The sequence below is a fragment of the Pteronotus mesoamericanus genome, unplaced genomic scaffold, assembly GCF_021234165.1.
Source record: "Pteronotus mesoamericanus isolate MK-2021 breed Mesoamerican mustached bat unplaced genomic scaffold, CSHL_Meso_final scaffold_85, whole genome shotgun sequence".
Taxonomy (NCBI): domain Eukaryota; kingdom Metazoa; phylum Chordata; class Mammalia; order Chiroptera; family Mormoopidae; genus Pteronotus; species Pteronotus mesoamericanus.
This window is the reverse complement of record NW_026555329.1, coordinates 69,581,640-69,602,495: the sequence shown is the minus strand read 5'-3', so window position 1 is coordinate 69,602,495 and position 20,856 is coordinate 69,581,640. Positions and strand designations below refer to the sequence as shown.

The 20,856-nt window shown below is 43.2% G+C and overlaps 1 protein-coding gene across 1 annotated transcript in view; it reads right to left on the bottom strand.

Annotated features, from left to right (window-relative positions):
* EXOC4 (exocyst complex component 4) overlaps positions 1-20,856 on the bottom strand; it is a 675,497-nt gene that overhangs the window by 89,887 nt on the left and 564,754 nt on the right. The window contains exon 14 of the mRNA XM_054564275.1: positions 17,075-17,253. Within this exon, the coding sequence (XP_054420250.1) occupies positions 17,075-17,253 (179 nt within the window). The remainder of the gene's footprint in view (positions 1-17,074; positions 17,254-20,856) is intronic.

Here is a 20,856-nt window from a genome sequence, read left to right as displayed (position 1 = left end):
TATCATTGTGATTACTGGCGCTTAAACAAGCTGTTGGGACATCGCCTTTGTTGCAGGTAGAAGGAGCTCTTCTAAAACAAACACATCTATTTCAAGGATGCTTCTGAATGCATTTCTGCAATAGCTTTCCCTTTAGGCTCAGGATGGCACCCCATCCTCCCTTTTTCCCAGCCCTCACTCGGTGGGAACTGTTGTTAGTTTCTGATTTTCTTCCAGAAGATCCTGTCCCATCAGAATCACTTCTGTCCTTAACTACTTAGGTTAAGTCATGTAAAAAAGCATCTGGAGGTTGCTCAAGTCCTAATTATTTCATAATTTCAGTTAAAATTTGCAGTACTCTTCTAATACAAAATGAAAAAACACAAGAACACAAAAAGCAAGGGCAGTGCTGTTCTGGTCCCTAAACAGCTCCATTTGGGGACCGTACTGTTTAGAGCAGGGATCTTGAAGCTCCTTTCATTAAATAGCCTATCAGTAAAAAAAAAAACCTTTTGAGCCCATATCATCAGTATATACACATTTAGTTATTTACAAAATTACACACCTTTATTATGGTACTAAAATATAACTAAAAATTAATAAAGAATGAGCTGAAGACGGAACAAATAATGTTCTTAAATGCCTTCCTAATCACGATGACTTCAAACTGACGTTAGACAATATATCAAGACTCAAAAGCACTTAGGGCAAAGTTCACATTGATGGCAGTAGATATAAATCCATATTCCAAATAACAGTCTTGACAAGTTCAAGTTCTTTTGCCAAGTTCCAGGCATACCTGATTAGATTGTTATTACTGATTAGAGAACATCATGATATGACTGGTGAAAAACTACCAAAAACAAGGAAAATGTCAGCTCAGCCATTTTCTCCTTGTTTGCTCTTGCTTATATTTTCAATCTAGGCCTCTCATGCCACTTCTTGTTTTAAAATACCTTGTTTTAATCTTAAACGAGGCATTTTGTTTAAAGTTTGTATTAAGTATAAATATACGGTCTCATATTTTCTCCCCAACGTATTGCTTTTCACATTCCTTGGGGGCATGAAACCTATACTGAAAATAACTGATCTAGAGAACAGAACAGTAATTTGGAATCTTAATTGTGAATTTTAAATTCCCCAGGAATGTAAGGCAGACAATATCTAGGGCCTTAACATTGTTTTAGGCCCACATCGTACATTGTACGCAATGATGAGAGTTGGAAGCTTTCTACTCCTCTCAGTGATATGACAATATGGCTACTCTCACCATCCCGGACTACACGGCACACTACTGGAAGTCCCAGTCAGGGTGACCGGCCCAGGAAGAGAAACAAGAGACACTCAAATTGAAAGTAAAGAATTGAAACTGTCTCTGTTTACAGATGACATGACCTGTAATAGAAAACCCCAAAGACTTCAGCAAAAAAACTATTAGAGCTAACACATCATTTCAGTACAATTTCAGGACACGAAATCAACATAAATTAATCAACTGCATTTCTATACACTAACAAAGAATTACCTGAAAAAGAAATAAAGAAAATAATCCCATTTACAACAGCATCGAAGAAAATAAAATACTTAGGAATATATTTAGCTAAGGCGGTAAAAGATCTATACACTGAAAACTACAGGACATTGATGAAAGAAACTGAAGAAGACACAAATAAATGGAAAGATATCCCGTTTATAGATCAAAAGAATGACTATTGTTCAAATGTCCATATTACCCAAAGCCATCTATCTATATAGTCAATGCAATCCCTCTCCAAATTCCAATGGCATTTTTCACAGAAATATAAAAAACAGTCCTGACTGGTGTAGCTCAATGGGTTCATCCTGCAAACAGTAAGGTCACAGGTTTGATTCCTGGTCAGGGCACAAGCCTGGGTTGCAGGCCATGTCCTCAGATGGGGGCAAATGAGAGGCAACCGATCGGTTTCTCTCACACACTGATGTCTCCCTCCCTCTCTTTCTTTCTAAAAATAAATAAAATATTTTTTTAAAAAAGTAAAAACCATTCTAAAATTTGTGTGAAATGACAGACCTTAAATAGTCAAAGCCATCTTAAGAAAGAGCAAAGCTGGTGGCGCCACACTTCCTGATTTCAAGCTGCATTACAAAGCAATAGTCCTCAACTCAGTGATGGTACTGGCTTAAGTAGAGACACATAAACCAATGGAACTGAATCAACAGCCCAGGAATAAACCCATGCATAAACGGTCGAATAATATTAGACAAGGGAAACGAGCATATTCTCTGGGGAAAGGACAGGCTCTTCAATAAATGGTACTGGGATATTCACATGCAGAGCAAAGAAACTGGACCCCCATCTTACACCACTCACAGTGTTAACTCAGAATAGATTAAAGACGTAGACATAAAACCTGAAGCCATAAAACTCCTAGAAGAATTACCTGGGATAAGCTTCATGACATTGGTGTTGGCAACTTTTTTTTTGGATATGACACTAAAAGCATTAACAATAAAAGCAAAAAAAAAAAAAAAAAAGTGGGACTCCTTTAGACTAAAAAGTTTCTGCACAGCAAAAGAAACAATCAAAATGAAAAGGCAACCTATGAAAGGGAGAAAATATTTGCAAGTCATATATCTGATAAGGGATTGATATCCAAAACATATATGGAACACACAACTCAATAACTAAAAAAACAAATAATCCGTTTCAAAAGACAAAGGACCTGAATATATAGTTTTCCAAAGAACACATACAACTAGCCAAAATGCACATGAAAAGCTGCTCAACATCACTAATCTTCAGGTGCATACAAATCAAAACCACAATGAGATAGCAACTCACAAGCATTAGAATGGCTATTATCCAAAAGATAAAAAGTAACAAGTGCTGGCAAGGATGTGGAGAAAAGAGAACCCTTGTACAACGTTGATGAGAATATAAATTGAAACGGCCACTATGGGGGGTTCACAAAAAATAAAAAATAGAGCTACCACGTGATCCAGTGACCTCACTCCTGGGAATATGTCTAAAGAGAATGAAATCAGCATTTTGAAGAGATTTGCACTCCCACGTTCTCTGCAGTATTACTGATATCCAACAGCCAAGACATGGAAGTGCCCTGAGTGTCATCTATGGCTGAATAAGGGAAATGTGATGTGATACACACACACCCACACAGACGTATTGTTCAGCCATTAAAAAAAAAAAAAAAGAAAATCCTGCCAACATGGATGAACCCTGAGGGTGCTATGCTAAGAAAAAAATCAAGGAAAGAAAAAATACTGTGTGATTTCCCTTACTCATGGAATTTTAAAAAGCCAAATTCATAGAAACAGAGAGTAGAATAGTGGTTGCCAGGGACTGGGGGAAGGGTACATACTTTTATTTATAAGAGGAGTAAGTTCTGGGGATCTAATGTGCAGCATGCTATCCTTATTGTGGTAAACACTTTGTAGTATTTATGTGTACCAAATCATCACATTGTTGTTTAAATTGAAGTTACACAATGGGATATGTCAATTCTCTCTCAACAAAGCTGGGCTATTTATTTTCTCTTTCACGAGGTGGTAAGCAATAATGGTCCACTTGAAGGTGACCGAGTGTGAGGGTAACAAGCGCGAGACCTGATGCCACTCACGTGTGGGCTTGCACGTTAAGCCTGCCACTTACAACCAGAACACGGCCCTCACAGGTCATAAAGACTAGAAGAAACAATGGAAAGGGCTTGGCATATAATACTATTCCTATTACGATGAGCATGTCTGAGACCGATGCTAAGTGTCTCATCAGAAGATACCGTCTATACAAGCAATTAGGGGGCTGGGAGGCATTAAGTAAAAAAAAAAAAAACCCAAAAAACCATATGGAGTACATCTGGTCTCAGAATACCAATTTTTATCATTCCACTTCTGGGTATATACCCAAAGTGCTTAAAGCTGGGACTCAAAGAGATATCTGTGCACCTATGTTCATAACAGCGTGATTCACAAAGTCTAAAAAGTGCAAGTGTCTACTGATGAATGAATGGATAAACAGAATGTGGTATATCCATACAGTCTAGCCTTAAAAAGGAAGGAAATTATGACACATGCTACTACATGGATGGAGACATTGTGCTAAATGAGTCAGCCAGACACAAAAGGATAGATTCTATAGGTTTCCACTTGCAGGTGGTCCCTAGGATGGTGAAATTCAGAGAGACAGGAAGTGGAATGGCGGCTGCCACGGGCTGGGGGAGGGAGGGCTGAGAAGCTAGTGCTCAATCAGTATGGAGTTTCAGCTGCGGAAGATGAGAGTCCTGCGGGCGGATCAAGGTGATGGTTGCATACCCGTGTGAATGTGCTTAATGCCATGGAACTGTACGCTTAAAAAGGGTTAAACTCGTTAAAAAAAGAAAAAGAAATATTAATTTCCATTTCTAGCTAACACCAACATTCTAGCAGAACGGGGACCTCCAGAACCCCCTGAATGCCTCACCGAGAGGCACCATCTATGTAAGCCCTGAGGGGGTAGGGGGATACTGAGTAGAAAAGGAGGTAGGAGGCCGTTTTGTTAGCAGGAGGCAGTAGAGAAGGGTCACCCTGGTGGGCCAGGCCGGGCTGAAGCCTGGGTAAGTCTTCACTAGGGATGGTCCATCAGCCTGAATCAGTGCAGACAGAATCCCTTGATGGTAAAAGGCCCAGGAGCTCCAGAGCTACTAGAGGCCGTGGAATTGGATGGTCTGTCATTTTTTGTTACAGTTTTTACTCAAACTGCAATACAGCAGCTTCCTCATGTCCACGTCCCCTGCTACAACCAAGTGCAAGTTGACACAAGTCATTTAGGGAGAGTTGGTGGGTTAATCTTATGTTTCCTTCACTGTAGTCTCAAACAAAACCACCTCACCCTGTACCCGAGGGCAAAGGCCTCACGGATTTTGGAAGGCTGTTAAACGTAAGTGCTGCAAGTCTAACTTCCAATGCAGTGCACCAAAGATGCCTTACCAGTGAAAACTAAATTATTAGGCGGGATGGCTCGGCCATCAACTAGAGGCAGACTTGAGCATTTCACATTGAGTGCCACTGTGGGCAAACACTGGCCGTAAAATAAAGCGAGTCAGGAGGAAAACAGTCTTAGGATGGCTAAGAATGAGGTAGGGATCTTTAAAAAAGAGGAGAAATAGAAGAAAAGAACTACCATTTACTGCAGGATCACTGTTTGCTCTACCGGGGCTGCCCAACCTATGGCCCGCGGGCCGCATGCAGCCCAGGATGGTTATGAATGTGGCCCCACACAAAATTGTCAATTTACTTAAAACCTATTTTTTGCTCATCAGTTTTTGTTAGTGTTTGCATATTTAATGTGGGGCCCAAGACAACTCTTCTTCTTCCAGTGTGACCCAGAGACTCTAAAAGGTTGGACACCCCTGCCACCATATTAGCCGTTGGGTACTATTAGTTGACATGACGTTCCATGCAAATCCTGCGAGGGGTTTATAACACAGACAACACCATCCGGAGGAGTAAGTGCCTCATCCAAGGCCAGCCCATGGCCATCTGTTGAGTTATGCGGGTGCCGAGGAACAGAAAAGCCAGGAGCATCAACTAAGATGTTGGCCTTGCCTCAATGTTCCACGGGCAGGGTGGGGTCAGGGAGAGTCTGGATACAGCGCGGGAGGAAGGCCCCTCCCGCACTTGTCTGAGGAAACAGGTGGTGGTGGGAGGCGCTTCCGGCCCCTGGTGGCGCTGGTGGCAGCCATCTGTCTGCAGTGACCCAGGCTCTGCTTCCAGGAAGGAGGCAGATACAGCAGCATATGCAAAACTCCTGTGTGGGGGCGGCTCTCCTGCACACTTGCAAGATTTCTGTGAAAAGCCCAAAGCTGTTGGCTTGAGCTAAGGTGTTAATTGGGCTTGTGGTTCCTTTAAACAAATAATACAGGTGGAGTTTCAGCACACTCTTTTACATGCAGTTCTGAACCTCTCTCTCTGGGTAAAAATTCAAACAAATATTTTTCTCCATAAAGACAATCCTAAAGGATGGCCTTTGTAATTAGTGTACTGCATAAAGACTCTGATGTTATTTCTGTTTTGATGCTTACAACAATAATCCATAAATGTTAAGATCAGTACTTTGGTGAGAATTTTTCTCTATACTATGATTCTCAGTATCCTATTATTGCTATTTGAAGACTATGCAGTAAAAAAGGTCAAAGTCTTGTCATCACAGTCCTTGAGTGATGTTTTGTATTCCCCTAAAAATTGGGCAAGAGACTGTCTTGGAGGAAATGGGCAGGTCCTCCAGAGGCCTGAGGAGAGAGAGTCCGGTGAAGGAGGCAGTTGTGTGGCCATTTTATACGGAGCCTTTTCCAGCTGCCTCAGCTCACTCTCCCAGGGATTCCTCATTAGCAAGGGAAGGGACTTGGTCTTAATTTGAAAATAGCACTATACTAGGAGGGTGCCCATGATAAAACCTGGAAGAAAAGGTAAATACCTCAAAGTATGTGTTATAGATCAGTTCCAAAGCTTGGGTAAAGTGTATTTTTTAAAAATAAATCATTTGGAACTACAGGTACCTGAGGGTTTTTTTTTTTTTTTTTTTTTTATGACTTACATCGTTACGATTCTTAGCAATGATCTAAATATAGGAAGAGTTACTGTTTGAATGGGCTTTTCTCCCCCAGGTGTCAGGCTAATGACTTCGTCATTTTCCTTTCAGGGAGTTTCTCATATAAAGGCAATCTTTATATACAGAGACCCAGTTACATAGCTTATCATCACCTTTACTGAGGTTCTATAATATAATAATGCTGATAATACCCCCTCTTGTCTTCCAAACACGGCAGGCTTCATAATACCTCATTTTTGCCATACACTGTGTGTTTTAGAAACACGAGGTTTCAAGGAGATAAAGAATACACATATTCTGGAAACTAAAAAGAATGAAAAAGAAGAGAGGGAAACCCCAATTGCAATTAAAATGCAGCAGTCTCCCCTGCACGTCCCAAAGCTGGTTAATATAGACGTTTCCAATAACTTTAATCTTTAAGTGGTGATTGTTGGGGGAAAAGAAAATAAATCAAGTTTGCGTTTCTTAAAAGACAAGAGGGGAGAAAATGACTTGTCATATCTGACTGGGTTGGAAATATAAAATCCAATTCTGAAGAAGCAGAGATAAGGAAGGTGCTGCGGAAGTGCCATCGGCTTAGCAAACACTAAATAATGAACGATGCAGAGACTGTCCAGCACGATAAAATACTCTATTAGGGGGACTGTTTTTAAATGAGTGATAATTGTGGCACGTCCACAGTGAAAGGTTATTGAATTTTTATCTGTAGCGGGAAGCTTTTGACAGACTTGCTGAAAAGTCACTTACAAATAGTATCTTCTTTAGACGAATTTGACAAAGGGGGTTTCCGGCAAGGAACATCTTTCTGACATTTACAGGACTTTTTTGCTTCCTTGAAGAATCTGATCAGATACTCTTCGTTTCTAGAAAGACACTTAGGTTTTCATGAGTCTTACAGGAAAGCCTCATTTTTCTTCCCGTCCCGTTAAAAACTGGATTAAGTTATTAGTTAAGCACTGCAGTCAAAGCTACCCGGGATTCAACAACCAGAGCTCACAGATGTGAGTACACAGAATTAACTGCTATTAAAAAGCAACGCTGTGTCCTGAAGACTTGTACCTAATACAGACCTGTACCTCATATGAAGAAGGTCCTTCATATTTTTATGCAATGATTTGTACTACTGGATATAATTGCTGTATTGAAATCAGGTTAATAAAGTAAAAGAAAACCTTTCCTTAAATATGACTAGAAAATTTGGTTCCAAAATAGATTGTTGGGGAAGGAAGAGGTGCGGCTTTTATACTTTTCTTAAAGTGGGTGAAATGTCAAGATCACGCCCTCCGCCCTCTCCGCCCTCCCCGCCCCCCACCCCCTGCCTTAAAGCGCATTCAATGCCATTCGCGTGAAAGACACAGCATCACATCCATCTGGCTCCTGTAATCTGAGAAGTCAGCTGAAGAACAGCATTACCTCTGTCAGGGAAACAGAGGCACACTCACTAATAACGGGCGGTTATGTTGTCTTTGTAGGCACCGTGGTGGTCTTCTTTCTGAGAACGATCCGCTCAAGTCTGGATTTCGTCACTGCATCATTTTGACTTGGGCAACTAGCCCAGCTGCAGTGCGCCCTGATTGTCCCCCGTAGAACGGAGGCAATAATGGCTGGCCCGTCACTACAGCTTGAGGCAAGAATGAGGGACTAAGAATGAGTGATTGTGAAGGTCCTTGAAAGTATGAAATGCAATCGAAGTGCTGAGTGCCATTCCCATCCTCATGGCGCCCCTGGGACCGTCACTTTCGTACATGCTCACGTACATGCACCCCCCGCCCCCTCCCGGTTCATGTCCCACTTTCTTGCAGCCGGCCGTCAGGAAAGGGTCTTTTTGCACCACTGATTAATAACGAAGCCGTCTGAAAGAGCAGATCCAGTTTACATTCAGAACATTTTTCTAAATCCAATTCCACAAAGTGCTGGAGATTTCTTCCATTAAACCTAGGCCAGCCCTCTAGCCTCCTTCTGTTTTCCTCAAGGATTCATCTCTCTCCTGCCCTCTGAATTTTGTGCCATACTTGAACTTAGTTTCAAGGGTGAAGAAATTACTCTTTTTCTAGTAAGAAGCTCATGAAGTCATGGTTCACCTTGGTTAGTGGTCTTATCTGACGTTTTAAAGCACCCAACTAGCCGAGGGCTTTTCTAGATAAGAGCTTAGATCAATAGCACAATCAGCACCTTCAGGTATAATCTTTTCACTGCTTCTCACTGGAAGAGGCTCTTCGGTGTTTCAGCCAAATCAGTCCCCTGGGACTTCTCGTTCATGTCCTGCTACCCTGGCGGCCACTCATCCTCACTGTCCTCACCCTGCTCCGGCGTGGCCTCGGGTAGTTCTGCGATCCCCGTCCCCTCAGGCTGGCGCTGCCATTTCGACAGGACACTTCAGGGATGTCTCTTGCTTCCTCACTTCTTCGGCCTCTCCCTTTCCCCAGAGATTTTTCACTCCTGTCCCTTCGTCCTGTTACCATTTTCTGGTTTTGTTTGAAGATACAATCATTCAGCTGGAAGTTCCCAGCTACCACACTTAAGCATCCATGGCATTATCATATTTTAATAAAATATTTCCCTTATGGATACAAATGTTGGCATTTTCAAAGAAACAGCCACAGAATTCTTTACGGGCAGACACTCCGAACGCCGTAATTTCACTGAGGCGCCCACAGCACTGACCTTCTGTAGCTCACAGCCGACACCCGCCTCCTTGCTGGGGGAGGTGGGCCGCCGCTTTCTCTTCAGCACTCAGCACAGGCAATGAACGCTAGGGGTGGCCGCTGACTGACAGGAAGGGGGCTGTGTTTGGTTCTGGTATATTTTTTAGGACAAAAAGAGATCCTTTGGAGATTCAGCTTCGGCTTCTCAGATGGGCAACTTGCAGACAGAGTGACCTCTGATGCAGATCTGGTCTCAGACACATGGCCATGACCTTGGATAGTTTTGGAACTCTGGTAGGATGACAGCTTTGATTTACTGGAAATATTCAGGAACACAGATGGTAACAGAGTTTTAAAAGCAACCACAGATTTGGGATAAAGGAGGAGCCTGAAGAGGTAGGAGGAAAGTGGAGACCCAGTACTGGGGAAGCAGTGAGCCCTCCAGTGATAAGACTCCAGTGGGAAGACAGTGACCCCAGGAACCCACACTGGGCACTCACTGCGTGTCGCGCCCTGCTCAGAACTCCAAATTCCTCACTTCCCTTAATAGTTACAGTAACCCAATGAGTGTCAGTCATTTCTATTCAACAGGTAGGAAAACCTATTCAGCTCAGAAAGGCTAAATAATTTTCCTATGGTAACACAGAACGTTGCCTGATTTGCCCCCCATATGCCCGACTTCAAAATCAAATACGTCTACATGCCTTCTAGAGTAGGGAGAAGTACGGGAAGTGTTCTAAGAATTAAAAGAAGAAAGATATCTAGAAAGAGGCAAAGAAATGGCCACAGTTTAGAAGCTATGAGAGGAAACTCAATGAGAGGAAAGGGGAGAAAAAAGGAGTAGAAATGCTTTAAAAGGGGACTAACCCTCATATGTATCAATATTTAAATTGTGCTAAAAACAAAGGAACATGGGAAGCACACTGGTCAGCCTGACGCCTGGCTGATCATGAACAGCTGCAGTGCACAGTGCAGCAACATGGAGGCGGAGCCAGAGGGCTCCAGGTGCCCGTCCTCATAAAACCAGAGACCCACCAGGGTCTCCACTGCTAGTAACGAAGTGGGTTTCAGAGGACTCCTACGAGCAGGCCGGGGAGCACCCTGAGCATGGAAATTTGCCCTGCAATTCTTCTTTCATTACGATAAATTCCAATCCATTTGTAAACAACAGTAGAGTATAATTGAGGCTGACAATGAACAAAACTGAATCATCATAAAATTATCACTTGGCATTTTTATTTCTACAAAACATATGATTAGTTGTGAAATTGAAAACAGCGTGAAATTATATTTGAGCATTATTTTTAAATGTGATAAAAGTTCATACAAAAGTAGTAGTGTCAATTAGGTAAGATCAAAATAAATTCAGAATATGAAGTAGATAAAACGCCAGTGGAAATGTGATGTTCTTGGTAAACAGCATGATCCTCAAGTTAACCAGTGACAATGAATTTGGAAGATACCACCGAGGAAGAACGATAAGAGCGAAGCCACGGAGTAAGAGTCGGCTCTCATGACAACTAATCAGGCCAACAAATGACAATGGCGTGGCAAGCCTAACCTTGGCGAGATGCTCAGAGAAACTGAGCACGTAGCATTAGGCTAAGCAAAGGCCCAAGGAGGAGCTGTCTGATAACAGTCAACAAATATTTGAAACTTGTAAATACCGAAGCAGGAGAGGAATTACTGCGCGTGGAGTTTTAATTAAAAATAATCAGATGAAATGATGACAGGGAAAATTCCAGCTTAATGGATTGACAAAAGCAGAGCTGAAACAGGACAATGTCTCATGAGATCTTGGCTAGGGACGTTTTTGTTCTCATTTGTGTCAAGGCAGGAAAACAAACAGTTGGGTGGGGTACGCACATTATCGTTCATTTACCATTAAGGCAGGAAAAACCCCTGACAGTGAGTTCTAGTGTGGGATGTTCCCTCTCCTAGAAAATGTTGAATCATAGCAGGCAATGCATAAAGGTCTCCAAGTGTGGCTCGCAGCCATGTACTGGGAAGAAGTACAGAAACAACTGGTCCTTTTCCATCTTTATTGTCAGTGATATGACTGACCTGTAAACACTTCCACTTTCATTCCATTGGTTTGGCGATCAGCCTCCTGTGCTAAGAGAGACACCGATTCTTTGTGCTCTTCTCACTTATCTGGCTTGAAAAGGGCAAGGGGAATGTCTTTATTTTCAATCGGATTTGGGAGACAGCCTGGCTAACTCAAAACTGCTAAGCAGAAGTGCATTGTTGTCTTGAATCTAATATAGAATCAAAGACATCTCTGTGACTGGTGTTATTGTCCATCAAATGAAAAGCCTTGTGAAGCCCAAGCTTTTGAGAACGGAAGAAGTGGCAAAATAACTACAAAGGATTTCCCAAATACAAAGAGCTATAGAAAGTAAAGAGGAGATTTGGAGGGGCCCCTACATCAACCTTGGCTATTTGTTGAAACCGCCGGAGGAGGCGTTAAAAAGCACGGTAGTTGGGGCATCTCCCCGAGAGTCTGACCACAGACTCAGCAGCTGAATCTAATACAGGCCAATCCTTTAGAAGAATGGTTCTCAACCTCTGATTGGACTGGTTTGGAACAATTAAATAAACATCCCTGGGAGTGGGGCCCAGCATCAGTCTTGTTTCCCCCTGCGCTGCAGCATCAGTATTTTTAAAGCTCCCCAAAAGAATACAACTTGATGTGCAGCAAAACTGCAGAATGCTCCTCTCAAACACGCTGCTCAGGAAGCCAGTTTCACTTTTGGGGGCATGAGTCAACAATGCACATGAGAACCTAATGAAAGTGGGTTAAAATAAGACCTTTTTTAGTGAACAGAATTCAGATAACTCCTTTATTCTCAGCATGGCTTTGTCTGAAATTCACATGGTTGTGTACATTTACCAGGGACTGTGTAGCACCCGTGGCAAGTGAGGAATAGCTGCAGGTCCTAATCGTGGCTCAGGGAAGGAGAAGCAGCTCCTCCCACACACAGTCTTTTGGACCCACACGATTTTAATCCCTATCAACTACATAATTGTTTAAGGTGGACAATTTTTTTTTTAGCAGCTATTCAACTTGTCTAAACATTGGGCTTATAATAGATAACACTCACAATGTTAAAAAAAAATAGTCATTAGAAAGATAGACAAAAGCAATTTGTGGAGGGAAAGTGGAAAGTCGATCCAGAATTCCGAAGGAACTGTCTAGAGAGGATTACAAGAAGTGGAGGCATACAAATCAATCCCAGAACGTTGTCAGCGCTAAGTCACAGTGATAGGAGTTCCCCTCGACACGATGTGGTGCGAATGGCACTTTATTTCTGTGGTTTCCCTTCCCCACACCCATAAACCCAGTCGAGTCATGAAACGAGATTAGACAATCTGATACTGAAGGACATTCTGCAAAGTATCTGACCAGTATTCAACTGTGAAGGTCACCAAAACAAGCCCCGGAACTGTCAGACAAGCCTAGAGAGGCCTGATGGCTAAATGCATTGTGACATCCTAATGCGATCCTGGAACAGACAAAGGACATCACGTAAAAACTAAGGAAGTTCCAGTCAAGTATAGACTTTAGTTAATAATAATGCATCAATATGGGCTCATTAGCAGTGATGACTGTAAGATGTGAACAACAGAGAAAAATTACTATGAGATACACAGGAATTCTATCCTATCTTTGCAACTTCACTCTAAATTTAAGACTATTCTTAAATAAAAATGTTATTAAAGAAATAAATCCCAGGAGTCATATTTGCATTTGTCAGTGAGCTGAGGTGTGGAGTTACATTAGTAGCTAGATTATCTGAGAACTGTGAAGACAGTGTGATGTTTGGCGAAGGGCCATTATAGAAGCCAAATTTTGAAACAAGCAACAACAACAACAACAACAAAAGAGTGGGGTACAGTCATTTTAAATTGGTTGACTGGATCTTCAGACCAAAAGTCTTTAATATCCAGAGATGGGCAGGCAGGGGCCAGGGAAAGTCTTCCACACATGTTCAAGTGTTTTATAGAGAAGAGATTCAACATTTAATTTCTTTAGAGTGGGACACAGGAAAGAGGTTTAGATGGAAGCCAAGGGACTTTGATAGAAAAACACAGAGCCCCCTAGATGGTGAGGTTGCTTAAAGAGCAGAATATATAATCAAAGGTTTAGAGCCTCTAATCCTGGAGGGTTTTTACAGAATCCAAGACAGAGAGGAGGCCCCCCGAGCAAGCAGCCCCAGAGCCCATTCCTGTTCTCTGCAGTCTGTTTTTAAAAGCACCATATTCTGAAAACAGAAGGCTAACATACAAAAGAAAATTATTAGTCTTCAAACTCCAATAATTTTTATGTAGGTCACATTTTGCCGAGAATGTTCTTTATCATAGCAGTTAATCTCAGAGTCTTTCTTAAGGATTCTTAAAAATAACAGGTACTACAATGGACAAATACCACAATGTGCCTTTAGGCCAAGGTTGAAGTTATGATCAGTGGGTGAGAGAAAATACATATAAACCTAGATCCTGAATGTCCAACCCTTCCTATGATCCTGCTCAAGTCCCCTGCACTGAGAGCATGTTTGTTAAAACGGGTGCTGGGCATAAAGGAATTCTAGAAGTGGGCATGGGAGACAGAGGCTGGGTTGTGTGTGGGCGGAGAGTCAGGAAACAAGGCACACACAAAGAGAAGCAGAGGGACCGAGAGAGAGAGAGGGCCAGGCTGGGTCAATCTGAGCCCTGTTTGGGGCTGTTTCTCTTGGCAAAAATGTTTTTTGTTTGGGACCAAACACTCCTGGGGCCGCTGGTGGTCGAGGATGCTGCCATAGGGCAAGCTCTCAGCGGGGATGGGAAGCAACACGGAGAAAATGCCAAGAGGGGAGGAAGGGCGAGCGAGCGAGCAGGTGTGTGAGCACGTCTGGGTGTGATGCTACCTTGTGAGCCTCGGGGTCCAGCCAGGGCGGCAGCCTTCTGATTCACCAGTTTTATGAATCAAGGCGTTTGCCTTCCTGCAGTAGGCCTGTGACTTTCCATGGAGGGCACCGTAAGGAGAGCAGTTTTAGGGAAAACTGCGAGAGCAAACAGAGCAGGAAGCACAGGCTGCGGCGTGATGGCAGTAAGAGCGGTGCCTCTGGAGCAGTCAGGAGGCGAGGGGACCCTCTTCAGGGTAAAGAAGACAGAGAGACATTTGGGCGAACACTGAAAGAGACGGAAAAATTATCTTTGAAAAAACGGTCAACTTTGATCTCGTGGACAAATGGACGACCATGCTCGGCCACTAAAGTGCAGTGCTATTCGGTGTGACAAGTGGATGGGAATCCTGCTAGAATATGGGAAGACATACTCCACAGTGAAAATAATTTTATTCAACTTCCTCCCTCCATTACATGAACAGCTTTGTAAATATAATAAAGCATGGTGTTTACCACACCAAGTAGTTAACAGGATGCGGAATAAGCAATAAACCTGTCATCTTTTCTGGATTTCTTCCCACCCTGCGTATCCATGGGTGCTAGATAAGAAGATGGGATTTTCTCCCTGCCACCTGGTCTCCAGGCTTGGCCACACTTTTGTTGAGGTAATGAAGCTCAGTTTTCAAAAGAAGAGCAAAGAGCTGTCCTTTATTCCTTTTCTAGAGTCACTCTGACGTGGAACAATCAAAGTAACCCATTGTGGGAGAATTCCCTGCTTTGTTCAAATTACAAACATCAATGGACACCTGTCCTGGGAATTCAAAGAACAGATCGGTGTGGATGAGCAAGGCCTGTTGTTAGCAGAAAAAAACAGGTTCGCTTGATGCTTTGTTTTACCATAGACAACAGAAGTAGTGATTACAGTTCACTTGGGTTTTGCACTGATCCCCAAAATGCTGACAATTACTTAAATCCCTGACTGGGTGGAATAATTACCCTGAGGGGAACTGAGAGGGTACAACTTATATTACAAATGGAACTGAGCACATGAGACAAAGTATTAGCGGGCGTGGTAGACGAGATCTTTGTCAGAATAACAGGTATGATTAAAGTCATGAGCTGGACAACTGTGCTGAGTACTTCTTGGTGACATGAACAGCAGCTAAATTGTGCCATTCCAAAGTTGAGCATAATTCAGAGAGCTCCTATGTCTTTTGGCAAACAGCTGCTGCCAGGTTAGCTTGTGTGAGTCACGCAATGGCTTGCCACGGAGGCGGTGCGCTGCCTTGTCCTGGGGGGCCTTTCCAGAATGGACAGAATGGAAATCTGGAGTGCTGTGCCACTGGACATAAGATATCGCATTATTAAACATCAGACGTGGAAGGGGCCACCAAACGAAAGGACACCTACCCAAGCAGCCCTGCATTTGTAAGAATCAAAGGAAATCAGGAAGGATGGCATCTGGTCCCTTTTCAGAGCGGTTTGTTTTGCAAGTAGCAAAAGGGAAATTAGCTATTTCTGACTTTCTTTCTTTCTTTTTTTTCCTGGTAAGTGGGTGGCACTGGGAGATAAAGTGGATAATTTAGACAACTGCTTGTGACAGATTGCCTGATATCCTGGGATTATAGAGCTGAGGGTCTTTCAAGAATCCTACTGATGCAGAGTCTGCTCAGATCCAACACTGGGCCCAAAATAGCCATAATAAGTGGATATATTTTCTATTTTTATAGATCCTGGGAATAAACATTTACAATTTTATCAACAGATAAAAAGTAACATTTTGAATAAATATTAAGTGAAAAATAAAAGTATAAATAAGTAGTAATGTTTTAAGAAGATTTCTAAAACAGAGTGTAGAATCTTGCTCAAAAGTCTCCCTCCTTCCATTGACCTTCAGGGCAGACACACATTTAGCATGAGAGCCAATGTGGCGAGCACCCAGGGCCCTAGCCTCTGCCCAGGGGCCCTCAATTTCGGAACTTACCCTGTAAATTTCATCTACGCCTCTTCCGTCTCCATGTTGGTAACCACGTTTCACGAAGAAATAATAACTTTTCAAAAGACAATGATAGTAAGTAACTTACTGTGATGTTCACCTGCCAAATAATGTAAGCATTTTACTTGCAATAATCTTCCAAGGGTTAATTCTAATAGTGAGTTCAGAGCTGATTTTGTTTCTTTCATGTTGTCGCTGTTATTCTGCTTTTTTTCTACCCGGTTTCTGTCTCTCCATTTATGCGTTCAAATCTGTCACCTCCTTTATTCCTTCTTCCTATCATTTTTTCTTTGCCTCTATTGTAACTGCCTAACACATGTTTGTGAACTAATGCCTTCAAAAAGTATTTATTTTATAGTTACTGAATAAAGTTTATGTGCTCTGAAGTTTCCAAATTATTTTTATCTGAGTCAATGGTTCTTGATAGAAAAAGAAGTTTCACATTTTTATTTCATATCCTATTCCTTAATTTCCTTGAAATCTATAATTAAGTTATCTCTCAGCCATCTCCTTTCCGGAATAATTGTTTTTCTCATATTCTCTATTTTCTAGCACCTTAATCACTTCTATTATTCTCTTTTTAGATACTTTTTCATTAACTTTGTATCAGTTAAAATGAAAACATCAGCCTTGGGCTCCGCTCTGAGATACAGTTCCAACTCTTGAGAAGTTCTGAGGAGGACAAAAGGCATTGCTTTTTGTTCCTGAGACACAGTGGTTCAGCCTTGCATGGTTTTATGTTTCCAAGGTTTAATACAAGTTATGTTTACACGGACCATTTGGGCTTCCCACGCCCCATGCAGGGAAGCCTGGTTTACTTCCTTTTGCAGTGTCCCAAGTGCCGGAGGCTCAGCCCAGGTAGAATTCTGGCACAGATCTTCCAACAACTTGGACATGTCCCCATATGGTGACGCACATTGCAAGTAAAAGTACTCAGTCCAGTTCCTCAGCTGTCCCCACAACAGCCCCGACTCTAGTTACTTACTCTGGGAGGTAGAGAGATTGGAGAAAGCTGACTTTGTTCGACCCGCTAACCATTCCAGGCTTTCATGCATGTTGGCCAACGCTTTGAGGTCACTGACGTCACGCAGGATGTCTTGTGGAGGGATTAATTTATCACCCAGGTTTCCAATAAGAACTTCTGATTCCTTGCCAAAGGCCGCCCTGAAAAGCAAACCAGAAAACACTTCACACACAGCTCAGGAAAGACAGGGGTGGGCAATGCTTCTTAAGACATGCCTAGGCCCTGTCTAGGTAGCTCAGTTGGTTAGAACGTTGTCCTGATACCCCAAGGCTGGGGGTTCGATCCCCAGTCAGGGCACATACAAGAGACAACCAATGAATTCATAAATGAGTGGAACTGAAAAGTGATGTTTCTCTCTCTCCCTTCCTTCCTCTTTTTCAAAATCAACAAATTAAAGGAAAATAGACACATGTAGCACAATGGTGTTATAATCACTATATTACAGCAGGCTATTTTTCCTAGGTCTAATTTTATGACAAAACTGTCATATACCTGCTTAAAATGACTCTGGTCGGAGAAAGAGTCTCGGAAGAAGGAAGGGTCCCTGATGCTTGTACCTTCAGCAGCGACTAGTATGGCCCTGAGCTACGCAGTGACGGTCCCTGGCAGTTTTCCTTTGCCTCTCTTCTCCTGCTATGGAAATTGATGAACGGTTCCGGGTATCAAATCTATATACAGTGTTTGAAAGTTGTGGAGATAAATAAAACCACCAAGTTGCTCTAACAGCTAGAAAATGTTTTGAGATGTTGAAAAGCAAAGGGGACCCACCCTCTTCAAGGAAGCGGGTTACAGTTGGGACAGTGCCAGGCCTCATTCATTCATTCACGGATGTACTTATTCTGAAAAGGGTCCTGGGGCAAATAGACCACGGCGCGTCCAGGCGCTCATTATTTGGAAAGGAGCCCAGTAAAAGGCGACGCCAGGATCCTTTTACTGACAGCACAGATAAGGTAAGGTGGGTTTCACGCAGAGCCCAGTGCCTCCCTCACGTGTCTGGAGGCTTGAGGAGCTGGGGTAGGTGGGTGGCGGAAGGACGAGCGGGCAGGGACCCAGATAGCGTAGGGCCCGGCCACGGCACAGAGGGAAAAATGAAGGCTCCGAAGGCTAACTGCTTTGCCCACAAGGCACGTAAGCGGCAGTGCTGGGACTCAGGTTGTCCAATTGCCCCAGCTCTCTTTCTTTCGAAAGCAGAGAGGACCGAGGATGTTAGGGAGAAAAGTCACATCTCAGGGACAGCCAAGCGCAGGTGCATCGGCAGAGCCGATGCAAGTTGGAACGGGCACCTGGAGGTTTCCCCGGAAGCCTCTCCAAGGCTTTTGAAATGCCAAACACCGCACTTCAGGGCTTTGCTTAAGTAGAACAAGCTGGATTACATGTCAAGCAAGCAGTGATTAATAATAGCTGACATATATATTCACAGTGATGCTTAACTGACACAGGCCTTTAGGACCCAGCCCTACGGCAGACGCCCAGCGGTAAAAGACAGAGCAGCTGTGAATCCCAGGCTTATTTAAAATGTTTACGCTGCCAAGTGGTGACCCATGATTAGGCTTATTTTAACAGGAGGTTCCGTTTTTCAGGAAATGTGACTGAGTGACTGAGTTGGGTAGGTCACAGCCATGGGGGCAATACAGCACAGGGGACAGAGCACAGCAACTTGAGTTTAACAGAAACCTGACAGAGGGGACTTGTGAAAGATCCTGGGGTGGGACCCGAAAGTCTGCCTTTCACACTAGCTCCAGGCTGCTCGTCTGGGAAGCGCGGGCTTCCTTTGAGTGACTAAGGGGTAGAGCACGGACTTCAAAGTCAGGCAAGTCGGGGTCTCAGTCCTGAATCTGCCACTTCCTTGCTGTCTGATGCTGCTGAACTTCCCTTAGCACTGTTGGCTAGGGGTGTTGGTACTGACCTCATGTGAAGTATTTAAGAAGCAGATGAATCGACTTTTAAAGTCTATATGGGGAGAACTTCAACAATTACAAAAGTAGAGAAAAAGAGTATAATAAACCCCATGCAGCTGCTGATCAGCTCCAATTTCTAGTCTTTTTCATCTATCCTTGTCCACAGTTTTGACGCAAATCATTCAGATGATATTCCTCAGCGCCTAACTAAGTGCAGGGAACTTGGTGAGAGCTAACAGGCTGTAGCTATTATTCTTAGGTCTGTTGAGATGGTTGGTTTATTTCATTTCAACCCGAGGTATACTGTACCGAGGTATGAAAATACTTGAATGAAGAAATGAAAACAGGAGTGATCAGAGGTAAATTAGATCTCAAGGGCTAGTTTTACCTATGGAGCCTTTTAATATCATAGCAAATGTCACTGCGTTTCTGAGTCTAGACTTCTCTCAAAATCTTCACGAGGAAAAATGCTGTGGCAGAAACCATGAGCCCACGCATTTCATGATCCCACGACTTCTTAGGAAAAGAACCCTGATATTGTTGGGGTCAGCACGTACCGCAACAGAAAAACAGCATAAAACGAAACGCCCCACGGGATCGCCCAGCCCCTCCTGCAGGTGGTTAAGGAAGTAACAACTAGAGCCAGCAGGTGGGCTTCCAGGAAAGCATTTCCCAGCCGTCTGAGGTGGCAAGCGCCTCTTTCGCCTCCCCGGCTCACTGGAGCGCAGCCTGCATCAGATGACCTTGAACATGAAAGTAACACTGAGAATGATGGAGCCAAAGACAGGAGGGTGTAGGTGCACTGACGACAGCGTGGAGCTGCCACGCAGCCCCAGACAGGAGGCTTTTGGCTTCAGCGGAGAGAGAGTGAACCCTCATTTGTTTAAGCCACAGCCATTCCAAGTTTCTGCTACTGGCAGCTAAATGTAATTTCGAACTGACACAATTACCTAATTAGCATAAGTGATGTCATCCTTGGAAAAGTTTCTCTGAATTAGATATCCCTAAAATTGAGTTACTGGGAAAAGCCAAACAATGTCTCCTCCGTGATCTGAGACCCGCAGTTATAATATCTTCCCCTCGGCTGTCACTCAGTCAAGTTGTAAATACTTAGTTTTCTTAATCTGTCCTTATATATCAACTCTCCCAGCCCCTTAATCATCTTTGAGAGATATAACACACACAAAAAATGCCCCTGAGCGAGGTGGTTTAAAAAGCAACAGGGGAGGCAGACAGCTTTGAAAACCAGGCTCGGAGCCATTTTTATGCATGTAGGTGTCACCCTGGGTGGAATGTGACAGTCAAGACAAATGTATTTATGTAGAAGTCTAATCTGCTTGTGTGGGGATCTGAGGGCCCTGGGCACGTCTGCGGTGGCTTCCAGATGCCTATCCCATTCCCCTCCGGCTCCCTGAGATTTGCTCAACCTCCTCGGAGGGGAGAGCAATAGACTGAGAAAAACACAAGCCGCCTCGCGGTGAATACAGAGCAGACATCTCATTTGACAGGAATCCATAATCACCCCCTAACAACCCGGAGAGAGCACAGGCACCATGACATCGAGAGGAAGTGACTGACAGCTAGAACCATTTCGCACACAAAAAATCATTCCTTCGAGGATTTGTGTGTGTCAAAGTGCTTGGAGGATGGTTTTTGTGTGTTATAATAACCTTGAGGGGATGACTTTAGCCGCGAGCCTACAGGTTTTTTTCCTAAACCCTCTAATTCATTAAATAAATTATGGTATATCCACACTATGGAAAAGTATGCAGTCATTAGAAATTATACAGTAGAAAATACTTGATACCATAGAAAAATGTTGCATGCAGTGTATTTTTTAGCCAG